Here is a 12,182-nt window from a genome sequence, read left to right on the forward strand (position 1 = left end):
GAGAGTTAGGTCTGAATGGATTTATAGAGAGCAGAGAATGTTGAGCAGTATCCGAGTGTGTCTGACGACTCCAGCAGGTCTGATAACAGACTAGGTTTGACTATAACAGCCTATCATCCATTTCTCAGTTTATTCATTTATCTTCCTGTTTAAAATAAATTAATAAACCAGGGACTCTGCACATATCAATTCACTGGTTTATCCTAAACAAATTCAGGTCAGTGTAAAATTAAATACAGCGTCTAATTGCAGGTATGTTACACAAAGACATATTAGCATACATGTATCAGAAAAAATACAATTACAATATTAATAATAACTGAGTAGTTCAGGTGGCATTACTTTTAGGTGTATTTGTATCCTCATAATTCAACTTGTGTTCAAATTCAAATAAATGCTTATGGAAATCCTATCACTTCACAATACACATATGGTCAAATTTGTTCAATATCAATAATGGTAATTTTCAGTTAACTTAATGGTGAAAAACATCACAGGTGTATCTTGTAATCAGTCAGTGGGCCTATATATAGGGCTACAGGTAGTCACTGTGCTGTTTGGTGACATGGTGTGTACCACGCTCAACATGGACCAGAGGAAGAAAAGGAAAGAGTTGTCTCAGGAGATTAGAAAGAAAATTAGTGACAAGCATGTTAAAGGTAAAGGTTATAAGACCCTCTCCAAGCAGCTTGATGTTTCTGTAACTACAGTTGCACATATTATTCAGAAATTTAAGATCCATGGGACTGTAGCCAACCTCCCTGGACATGGCCACAGGCAGAAAATTGATGACAAATCAAAGAGACGGATAATACAAATGCTAACAAAAGAGCCCAGAAAAACTTCTAAAGAGATTAAAGGTGAACTTCAAACTCAAGGAACATCACTGTCCGATCGCATCATCCGATGTTGTTTGAGCCAAAGTGGACTTCATGGGAGAGGACCAAGGAGGACACCATTGTTGAAAACAAATCATAAAAAAGCCACACGGGAATTTGCCAAACTACGTGTTGACAAGCCCCAAAGCTTCTGAGAGAATGTCCTGAGACAAAAATTATACTTTTTGCCAAGGCACATCAGCTCTATGTTCACAGATGGAAAAATTAAGCCTATCAAGAAAAGAACACTGTCCCAACTGTGAAACACGGAGGAGGCTCTGTTATGTTCTGGGGCTGCTTTGCTGCATCTGGCACAGGGTGTCTTGAATCTGTGCAGGGTACAATTAAATCACAAGACTATGAAGGGATTCTAGAGTTAAATGTGCTGCCCAGTGTCACAAAGCTTGGTCTCAGTCGCAGTTCATGGGTCTTGCAACAGGATAATGACCCAAAACACACAGCTACAAACACCCAAGAATGGCTAAAAGGAAAACATTGGACTATTCTGAAGTGGCCTTCTATAAGCCCTGACCTAAATCTTATTGAGAATCTTTGGAAAGCGCTGAAACATGTCATCTTGAAAAGGCACCCTTCAAACCTGAGGCAACTAGAGCAGTTTGCTCCTGAGGAGTGAGCCAAAATACCTGCAGAAGGTGCAGAAGTCTCATTGACAGTTACAGAAATTATTTGATTGCAGTGATTGCCTCAAAAGGTTGTGCAACATAATATTAAGTTAAGGGTGCCATCATTTCTGTCCAGGCCTGTTTCATGGGTTTATTTTTTTTTATAATTCTGTTGAAGCATGGTTGAAAAGCAATGTCTGACTTTCATTGGTTAATTTTCATAGCATTTTTATTTATTATTACTTTTGTCAGATTCAAGTTATTTCTGTAACCATTGTGGGTGTTTCTTTCATTAACCGAGTGGTACCAACAATGTTTAGCTGCTGGAACAAGAAAGGTGTCCAAAATTTGAATGTAGACATTGGCATTTATTGAAGATTATCATTCTTTCCTTTGTTTCTACTGATCTCTCCCATGTTAGAACCATGATTCAGGTCAATCCACTTTGTACAACTGCTCTTTTTTTTAACTGAAGACTAGTTTGTTTTAGAACTGCAAATTACTGATTTCATAATATTTTACTCAGAATTTGGTGATTCCATATTTTTTTCCTCTGCTTGATCTAAACACAAATGTGACTGACAACACTTTTTGTAAGGGGTAGCTTTAGGGCAAGGCCTCCTCCTGCCACCAGGGGGAGGTCCTGAGTCACCCCAGCCAGTAATTGAGCCCAATTCCCTACACCTGGGCAGTAGGCTATATAGGCACACAGATCCAGTTGCCCCACTGCTGGGTCTTTTGACTCTGGTCATGTGTGTGTCTGTGTCAGTCAGTGGTTTTCGAGTTGAAGGCTGAGTGGGTGTCACTCCCCTTCATGTCTTCGAGTCTGTTTCCCTGTGTCTGTGCAGTGTGTGTGTGTGTGTGTGTGTGCATGTTAGCACACATACACTCGTGTAGCAGAGGAAGGCAGGAGTGTCTGCCTTCCCTGGTGTGTGTGCGCCTGTGTGTGTGTGTGTGTGTGTGTGTGTGTGTGTGTGTGTGTGTGTGCGCACGCATGTTTGCACACACACACTTGTTTTGCAGAGGAAGGCAGGAGTGTCTGCCTTCCCTGTAACTTCCCAGTTTTCTCGTTTCTTTTGGGAGATCCTTTTTGCCCTTAGTTGCATTTCCCTCGAGTTTTAAAGAGGTAGCCAGCTCTCCCCTGGCATCCTTTGTTTGTTTGTTTGTTTCACCCCTTTATTTCGCATTAGACGCGAAGTCTTCTCTGTTTCTTAAATCCTCCGCTTTGCATTTCATTTGTTGGCCACTTTTATAACTGTTGCTTAGGGGAAGCTGCAGAGCGTCGGTCTCGCACCGCGGCGGTCTGGGTTCGAGTCCCGAGTTGATTTATTTATCATTTCCGTTTTGCCTGCTCTAAGATTAAAGACTCCATTGGTCACGTGATTGTGATAGCTCACTCAGTAGAGCGCCGGCCCGCCAACACGACGGGAGGAGGAGGCCGTGGCTGCCGAAGCAGCCGTGGTGCCTCATGCTGAACCCTCTCTACCAGCCCCAGAGCGGCTGTAGAGGCTATGTCCTCCTCCAGTGTTCACTGGCATTCGAGCAGCAGCCATCCTGCTTTCTGTCAGAGCGTGCTAAGGTGGCATATATCATCTCTCTCCTCACCGGTAGGGCATTAGCCTGGGCCACCCCGGTGTGGGAGTACCAGCGGCGAAAGGCTCGGGGTGCCAGAGCCTCCCGAGCTCTTCGGGGCCCACCTGCTGTCTCAGGCTCTCTTCAGAGGTTAGAGGAGCCTCTCGGCAGTAGGGCCCAGACCATGCAGCTGGAACACACTCGCCTGCCACGGCAGGGGCTCGAGGCCCGCATGTGCGAAGGCAGGTGCCTCTACTGTGGGATCTCTGGGCACCTCCGTGCTGCTTGCCCAGAACTCTTGGGGAAATGCCAACGTCCATCAGGGGAGGGGAGACCACAGACGGACTTGTTGCTTCTCCCTCTGGCACAGGGGGGGTTCCTCAATGCCTTTTGCCTTTTTAGATGCTGGTCCCCTTAAGGGAGCCCATGCCCATAGAAGCCATAGACGGTTGGTCACTGGAGCCCGGGGTGGTGTCTCACCAAACCCACCCTCTCACACTGCGAGTTTGTCCTCACACCAAGCAGATAGTGTTTTTCATTACCAGTGCTCCTGACTTGCAGTTGGTGCTGGGTTTCCCTTGGCTCCAGCATCATAACCAAGTCTGTTGGTCCTCATGCCTTAAGACCCCTAGGGTTACTGTGGGTACTGACACCAGTCCTGAAGGTTTTGACTCCTCACGAGTCCCAAAGGAGTACTGGGACCTTTGGGAGGTGTCTAGTAAACGGCAGGCCCAGCTGCTGCCCCCCCACAGACCCTTTGACATCGCTATTAACCTCCTCCCTGGCACTACCCCCCCAGGGATAGGCTGTTTTCGTTGTCGTTGTCAACAGGAATAGGGGTTACCCCTGCCAACCTTTTCTCACACCATACGCAGACCCTACAACACATGCAGAGAGGAGGTTCAATTGTGCACATTCCAAGATGAAGGCATACATTGAAATGGCATTTGGACAGTTAAAGTGCAGATTTAGCTCCTTGTGCCATCTCAGAGTGACCCCTGAGAGAGCTTATGGCATTGTAGCATTGTAGATGTGGCAATACAGCAAAAAGAGGCAATGCCAAAAGTGCATTTGGAGCAATTGGAAGGACAACATTTTTGACCATGTGGATGGTAGAGCTGTGAGGGACATGTATGCAAACACTTACTTTGGTTGATGGAAAAGTTTGTTTGCATCAGAATATTACAGATGGTCTTGCTGTGCCTGTGGACAGAGAAAACTTAGATTTACTTAGCTTTCAAAAATTAGCATATTAAACCCTTTGCCACTACTCCCATCTTTCTCAATTTTCTTTATTTCAAGCTCCAGCTTTCATATTTTTTGTTTTTTTTTTGTGGTGCAGATCCATTTTTTACATTCTATTTCTTGAAGCAGATATCTCTCTGTTTTCATTTAGGTTGAACTGCAGTCCTGGTATGCTCTTCTGACCATCAATGATATTGCGGTGGAGAGAGTGAGCACATCAATTTCCTGGGATGTCTTGGAGGACCTGTCCTGGGCAACAATTCTGCATCGCTGAGAAGATCATTGGCACCTCTTTCCCCACTCTTCATGACATAGACAGCACCTGCCTTACTCTGAAAGCCCTCTGCATGGTGACACAGCTTCTTCTGCTTGCTGCCATCAGGATGGAGACTGTGGAGTCTCCAGGCTAGAACCAGCAGACTGAGGGACAGCTCGGCCCACCAGCCAGTCAGGATGCTCAACTCTCTTCCTGCCCTGCCTCCCCTTTGCCTTTCACCACCTTAACACACAAACTCAATACTGAAATCTGCATTATCAAGAACAAGTCGGTCCAGTAGATTGATCACGTTTGTGGGGAAATAGCAGAATGGATGGTATCCTGGGCCTGAGATGTCCTAGCTTGGTTAGGTAGAGAATGGTGTTGGAAAATGGAGGCACTGGCATGGGTTGATAGTCTGCTTGAGGCACTAAGGATCTGAATCTCTAAAATTAAAAAGAGAAGAGCTGGACATCCCGGGGGTCGCCGATGACAGTCATAGGAAAAGGAAATGCTGGTCCAGTGATGAACAAAGGCAAGCCAAAACTTGAGTATCAAGAGGCAGTAGTCGAACAAGGTGGGAGAGAAAGTGCACATGTGAGAATAGAGGAGAGGAGATTTGAAGACATAAGTGTCAGCAGGCGGGGCAGCCAGAGGTGCAGTAAAGAGGGTGAAAGAAATGATTGAGTGAGGGGGCAGGACGATTGCGGGAGGTGGAAGGAGGATTAAGGGAGAGAAAACAGATGAGCATGGAGAACAGTACTAGCTGAAGCAGCAACGAGAAGAGGAGGAGAAGAGAGACGAGAGTAAACAGAAGGAACAGGCAGATGAGCAGAAGAAGAAGGGGCAGACACAGGCTGCACCGACCCAGAAGCAACGGCAGACGGCAGCAAAACCACGTCCGGAGAGGGCATAGCAGTGATCCTGGCAGGAGCACGCCAGAGACAGATGTCCTTGGGATGTCCTTTACCAACTAAGGAGGTGAAATACAAGGAAAATATGGCATACATGGATATGGCATTTTACAATTTCCTGCACATTAGACTTATCAACTGGAACTATACTTACCATTCAGGAGTATATTTTTATATTTAACCTTGACCTGCTGCCAAATTCTTTTCACTCCGTTCAGGTTGCTTCTAAATCAGGATATGATTAATTATTAATATTAATTTACTATAACCATTTTAAAATGCCAGTGAATGTATTAAATTGTATCCATAGACATTTAATCTGTCTACAATATTCTGCCAGGCAACTTCTCTGGTGATATTAATACAATATGTGTTGCCTTTGATGTATAAATAATTCCTCCTGTTTAGCAGTTAAAAACAAACACCTGTTCCTTCGGATCTTTCAACATTTTTCTTGCCTTTTTGAATACTGATTATTGAGGCTGTTTTCAAACATTGTGTGCATGCATGTGATCATCGATTACTGAAGCCTGGCTTGAATTAGTGTTGCAACAGGTTGCATCTGTATGTCGTTAGTAGAATGGAATTAGACGGAAGGCTAAAAATTCAACTCATGTTACTTGTTACTCCTATTTACAGCTTATTCATCTTAGCCAATTGTAATCCTTAATACAAGCTGCTATGTGATGCTTTACTCAACTGTCTTTTGGGTTCCTCTCTGTGTTTACACACAAGGAGCATGATGACCATGGAGGCATGAGCTTTCCCATCTTAACAGACAGGTTTAGCTGCTGTTGGAGAGGCAGTACGAGCTTAATCAACAGAAGACACGGATGGAGGCACCCCAAAATGCCTCCTAAGAAGTTCCATCTAATCCATCTTCCGCCACTTCCTTTGCACGTCCTGAATGCTACGATGGCTCCCCAGAAAGGAGTCACAAATTACCTACTTGTTTTATTTGATCGAGGCTGCACTACTATTCTTGTGCTGCCTTTGACACCATAGATCATGCAGTTCTGCTTGATAGATTAGAAAATACTGTAGGAAATAAATAATCGGCCCTCACTTTAGATCAAATCTGACAGATCACCACCAATGTGTTTATTTAAATAATCTACTAAATATAGTAAATAGCAGACTGTCTTGAAGACATAAAGAACTGGATGACCTACAACTTTCTTTTGCTAAATCCATAAAAAACACATTTTACTTATATGGATAAATCCAAAAATTAAAATACTTCTGTATCTACTCTTCGTCCTCTTGTTTGATGCACACATTTGCATTGCACTGTTACATAGTTTATACAACCTTTCTTCATCTACATAAAAATTCCAAACTGCATAATGCTTAAATGACAAAGCTGGTGCATGTATTTATAACCTCAAGATAGGAGGAAGCTGGTGCAAGCATTGGAGCCACTAGTTCTCCCGGCCCAGTCACCTACTAATCACTACTGCTCTTCTGATGTTTTTCCATACACACACACACACACCCTGCAACTATCAAACAACAATACACACCAGCCTTGTCTGATCACCCATGAAAGAAGAGTTGAAAGAAGATAAGAAATAAGTAAAGGGCAGAATGTCTGATCTTATCAAGTGCCTATGTTTTTTAATCTCTATATAAAGTATATCTCGCTATCACCAAGTAGTTTGACTATACTGATATATGTTAGTAGGCTTTGGTATGATTGACAGTCTACATCTGTGGGTTAAAGTAAACTGGCAAGTTACCCAACAGTGTGCCGGGAAGGAAGATCTTTTTTTTTTCAAATACACATTCCAAGGCCATCAGTCAGCTCTTTCAGGCAAAAGGTTAGATACACCCACACTTAAAATACTGAAAACATAACCCATGGCAAAACTACCTGAGGAAATTGTATTTAGTTCTAAGAATGTAACCCGTCTGATAGATTGTCCTGGTTTACTATTATACGGATCATTAAACAGGGAGTGAGAACTTGAGATGAGGCCAGCTAAGACCCCTTGACCAACCTCAGGGTCCTGGTGGCAGCCAAAGAAAATCCTTCCCCTAGAATATTTTGATGGGGCGAAGATTCCATGGAGTTTGAGACCTTGCCATTGGTTAGAGATGAGAATCACACTTTTCTGACAATAGCAGTAGCAGAAAGGTGCAGGCAAAAACATCCTAGTTCCATGATTTGTAGGAATGTGCCTAACCTCTGCCCTTCGCCACGAACCACCCACTCCAGAACCTGCACTCCAGAACCAGTGCTATGCAGAGAGCTGGTGTGACACAGCCTGCTCTCAAACCACAGTCCCAAGCTCCTGAGCTGCATCTCCAGCTGTGGTTCCTACCACTTTAGCAGGCTTTCTGGTTTCTGTTTAAAGGCTAGTTCCAGTCCTGATCCAGAGCCACTGGATGCATTGAGGCAAACACATAATTACACTTTATTAGTAGTATTGTTGTATGCTTCATGTGTTTATTTTGTTTGCTGCCTTTTTTATTCTTGGCTGCAAGAAGTTTACAAGTTATGTATTTTACACATGTTTCAAACTAATGCTCTGTTTAGTTATGTTTGACCTGTTGCTTTTGGTCACTTTACATACTTATAGGTATTGTATAATGTAGTTCTATAAGTATTAAAATTTAGTTTTAGATTTTAAATTTGTGGTTAAAATATACATGGACTCACCAAGGACCTGAATGTCATGGGTCTCACCACAGCATTTGCTGCATGTGCTTGGGATCATTGTCCTGTTGCATGACCCGACCAAGCTTTCATTACCACTCCACCACAGTGCTTTGTTCAGGTGCAACTTAGCAAACTGCTGTTATTGAAGATGGTTGTGAGTTTGAGATCTAGGTTCGATAAGCTGCCTCTGCCTTGAGCAAGGCCTACTCTGCAGGAGTCAAAAGCTTCAGGCTACAGTTCACCCACAGGCATGGTGGAGACTCCAGGGTCAACTGGAAGAAGGTTCTTTGGTCTGAGGAGAGCAAAATTAAGTTTTTTTTCATCAGACTACACACCATTACATTACATTACCACAAACACCATCCCCCCAATAAATATGGGAAGATCCTGCATATGACAACTGCCAAGGTTCTTCACCAAGTTCTTTAGTGGAGAACATTAATGCAGAAAGGCTTATTACACACTAAGGCATATTGTACAAACTGTTGGGGCTATTTTTTAATAATAAAAGTTTGTATAATAATGCACTGTTACTGATCATAATACTGATCACTGACCTAAATTCAATTCAATTGTTTTGAAAAGTTTCATGACAAACATTGAAAGGGTGTGCAATCTAGTGAATGAGTGAATTTAACACATGTTCAGAAGACAAGTGTATGATTAGTTGATTAGATATGCTGATATGTTGGTAGGCTATAAATGTTTTGCAGAACAAGATTTTATATAAACTACAAACTAATGTGCTTCTTGCTTCCTTATCTTCAATACATCAGTTCTTGTCATCTGACAAAACATGTTTCTACATTCTACATTTCTACATTCCTGACACTACAGGTAACCAAGAAAATATGTGCTGATGTTTATGTGTTAGGCAAAAATAAAAAATGGATTGTTCCCTCTTTTGTTTTTATAAGCATTACTGCAGATTAGGTTACACCTTGCTGTGGAGTATTTCACAACCTCATTGTACTGTATCTATACGTGACTTGTCAACTTCAAATTGCTGTCAAGTGTTTAGATCAGAGGTTCTAAGTCCTCTGGGCCCACCAGAAGGTCTACAGTCTTACTGTAAGTCACAACACAATATAATTACTTGTGCAATACCTCATGTTATCATTATATTAATTATTAATATATATCTTAATATTATATAGTATAGAACAGGATCATATCCATTGCAATTTGCATAGCATTTAAACAAAGCAAATTTAAATTTAAACACCTTAGCGCCACTGCTGGACTGAGAATAGGCCAGCAACCATGGGCACTGACAAAGGACTAGATGATGACCAACACAAACTGTGTAGCAACAGATGAGCTTCTGTCTCTGACTTTACGTCTACAAAGTGGACCAGCTAGATAGGGGTGTCTAATAGAGTGGACAGTGAGTGGACAGACACTGTGTTTAACCACTCCAGATCAACACACACTACTAATACACCCATCACCAGGTCAGTCAGTGTCTGCAAATGACCCACCTACCAGATTATAGTGGACAATAAATTTAAAACCAAGTAGGTGGTGTTAATGTTATGGATAATCAGAGTACACTGCTGGGACTTCAGTATGACAGACAAGTCTACATCTGTAGGTTAAAGTGAACTGGAAAGTTGCATAATGGCTTGCCGGGAAGAAAGAATGTTCCAGACCCATCAGTCAGCTTTTCAGGTGAGAGGTTCAATACTCCCACAGTCAGTCATGGGTGAAGTGTTTCAGACATCATGGCACATCATGGCCATTGTCTAACTTTGGTGACCTGCTTTAGTAGCTGTTATGATAATCAAACCAACCAGACACTCATGGATGAAAGTGAAATGAGAGCCTATTACCAGTCCTGTGTAACATTTAGTAAAAACAGGCAATGGCAATAAACAAAGTCTGTTGAAAACATCAGGAGAGGACATGCAAAACAATAAAAAAATATTATAATAAGTTAGAACCCCATCACCATTTATCACTACTTCAAATGTGTAAAATCAGAATCATGTACAGAACAGATCAGCTGCAGATGATTAGAACATTGGTTAGAGAGGATTCTGGAGGAGCCTGTCTAATTCAAATCTCTGGTTTGCTCTTGATTGTTGTAGTGAGTGGTGAAGATCACCATGGCCAGATCCAAGGAGCACCCAGAGGCCTTCAGAAAGATGGTCGTAGATGCAGATAAAAAATGTCAGAAGTATTACAAATCAGACATTCCACTATCTGTCCACTAAATCATTTACAAGTGTCAAGTGTACAACTGCCAACATGGCCAGGTCAGGCCAAGCAAGTTCAACCCAATAGCAGACCAAAAGATGCCTAAAGTCTCTTGACAATCCTAAAATGCCACAGTTGGTTTTAAAGTACAGCTTCTACCACCAAGAAGAGACTCACAAGTTTGACTTTCAAGGCAGGTGTGCAAGGAGGAAAACCTTGCTGTCAAAAAAGACTACAAGCATCTGGTCAAAGACCAGGACATCTGGAACAATGTGCTTTGCACAGATGAATCCAAAACGGAATTATTTGGACATAGTAACAGAAGACAGTTTGGTGCAAACCAGACACTTTGCATTTGGCACAAAAACTTCATACCAACTGTGAAGCATGGAGGTGGAAATGTCATGGTTTGGGGCTGCTTTGCTGCAGCAGGGCCTAGAGAGTTCTCCATTTCAGAATCCACTTTGAATTCTTTATTGAATCAGACCATGAAACAATCCAGTGAATTCCCCAAGAAATGGCCCAAAATAAAGAAACTGAGAGTTTGGGAATGGCCATGTAACAGCCCGGAACGTAATCCTATTACTACTTTTCTTCGGTTATAGGAAATGTCTATCTCGGGAAATGGAGCTTGGCCATGCCGTTAAGAGAATAAGGCAGGTCCTGGACAACCTAAAACACCAGTGCGAGGCGTGATCCTTTAGGAGTTGACAGAGGTTTAAAGACATTTGCAAAAAAAACACCATCTACCAAAAGTGCATACATATCCCTGTTCAGTTTTACTTAAAAAAAGTTAAAATGTAATGAACTTGTTAACTTTCACGATTTTGAGCTTCAAGTATGGCTTGGCTTGACCTGCCATCCTTTAAGATCCACGGAAGACAAGCATCCAGACTTTTTTCTGGTGGAACAAACTTCCCTTGGGTGTCCCCTGGGCTTGGCACTACACATCGCTCAAGTATTCTTGGAAAAGATGAGTCTTCAGTCGCTTGCTGTCTTTAAACTGAAGACTGAAGATCCATCTCTTCCAAGAGTCCTTGGGTGAAGTGTTGTGTATGTTGAGTACTGTCTGAATACTGGCTTCTGTATTTAGTAGTGTCTAAGCTTAGAGGTTTCATTTGGATTCTAGCCGAAACAAACTAGCTAAGGGGATTTTCTGAGTAAACAATGAAGCACTTTTGTAAGTGGCTCTGGAAAAGAGCTTTGGCTAAATGCCTTTAATACAAATGTAAATGTAATGAAGAAATACAAATGGCATTTAGGCAAATGTTTGTTATAATAATGATACAGATAAAGGATATTATCTAAGAAATCAGAATATAATATAAATAAATATATAGTTTAAGCCCTGTTGATAATGAAAAAAATCTGAATGCATTTATTATCATTGCAAGAAAAACAGGTTTGGGAACTTGGCAACACATTTAAACTTGAGAGGTGGAGTGTTTCAGCCAGTTCTGAGAAGAGTGTGCGGTGTTCTGGTTGAGGTAAGACCTCTATATACAGTTTTACTGTATTTCTTTGAAGACAGCAACACAGAAACTGACCCATGATCTATTGTAATGTTCATGTTTCTGTTTTTCTTACAGTCTCGAGTATTCCACACCATGATGGGGTGTTTGATACGGATGCCTTTGGTAATTCCTTTGATCACGATCACGTTAATGTTAAGTAAGTAGAATTTTTTTGGGAATTTTGGAAGGAGGAACATACCTGAAGTCCTTTTATTCTTTGTAACCCCCACCCGCAACCGTTTATTGTTATATATGTAAAGCGTCCTTGGATTTGTGAAAAACAATAGTTTCATTAAGTATTTATGTATCTTTAGCTTAC

The 12,182-nt window shown here is 42.0% G+C and overlaps 1 protein-coding gene across 1 annotated transcript in view; it reads left to right on the top strand.

The window, feature by feature from the left end:
• The first annotated feature begins 2,969 nt into the window (after positions 1-2,969).
• Positions 2,970-12,182, top strand: part of LOC140544436 (uncharacterized) — a 36,249-nt gene continuing 27,036 nt past the window's right edge. The window contains exons 1-2 of the mRNA XM_072667958.1: positions 2,970-3,315; positions 11,939-11,986. Coding sequence (XP_072524059.1) covers positions 2,970-3,315; positions 11,939-11,986 — 394 coding nt within the window. The remainder of the gene's footprint in view (positions 3,316-11,938; positions 11,987-12,182) is intronic.

The sequence above is a fragment of the Salminus brasiliensis genome, chromosome 22, assembly GCF_030463535.1.
Source record: "Salminus brasiliensis chromosome 22, fSalBra1.hap2, whole genome shotgun sequence".
NCBI lineage: Eukaryota > Metazoa > Chordata > Actinopteri > Characiformes > Bryconidae > Salminus > Salminus brasiliensis.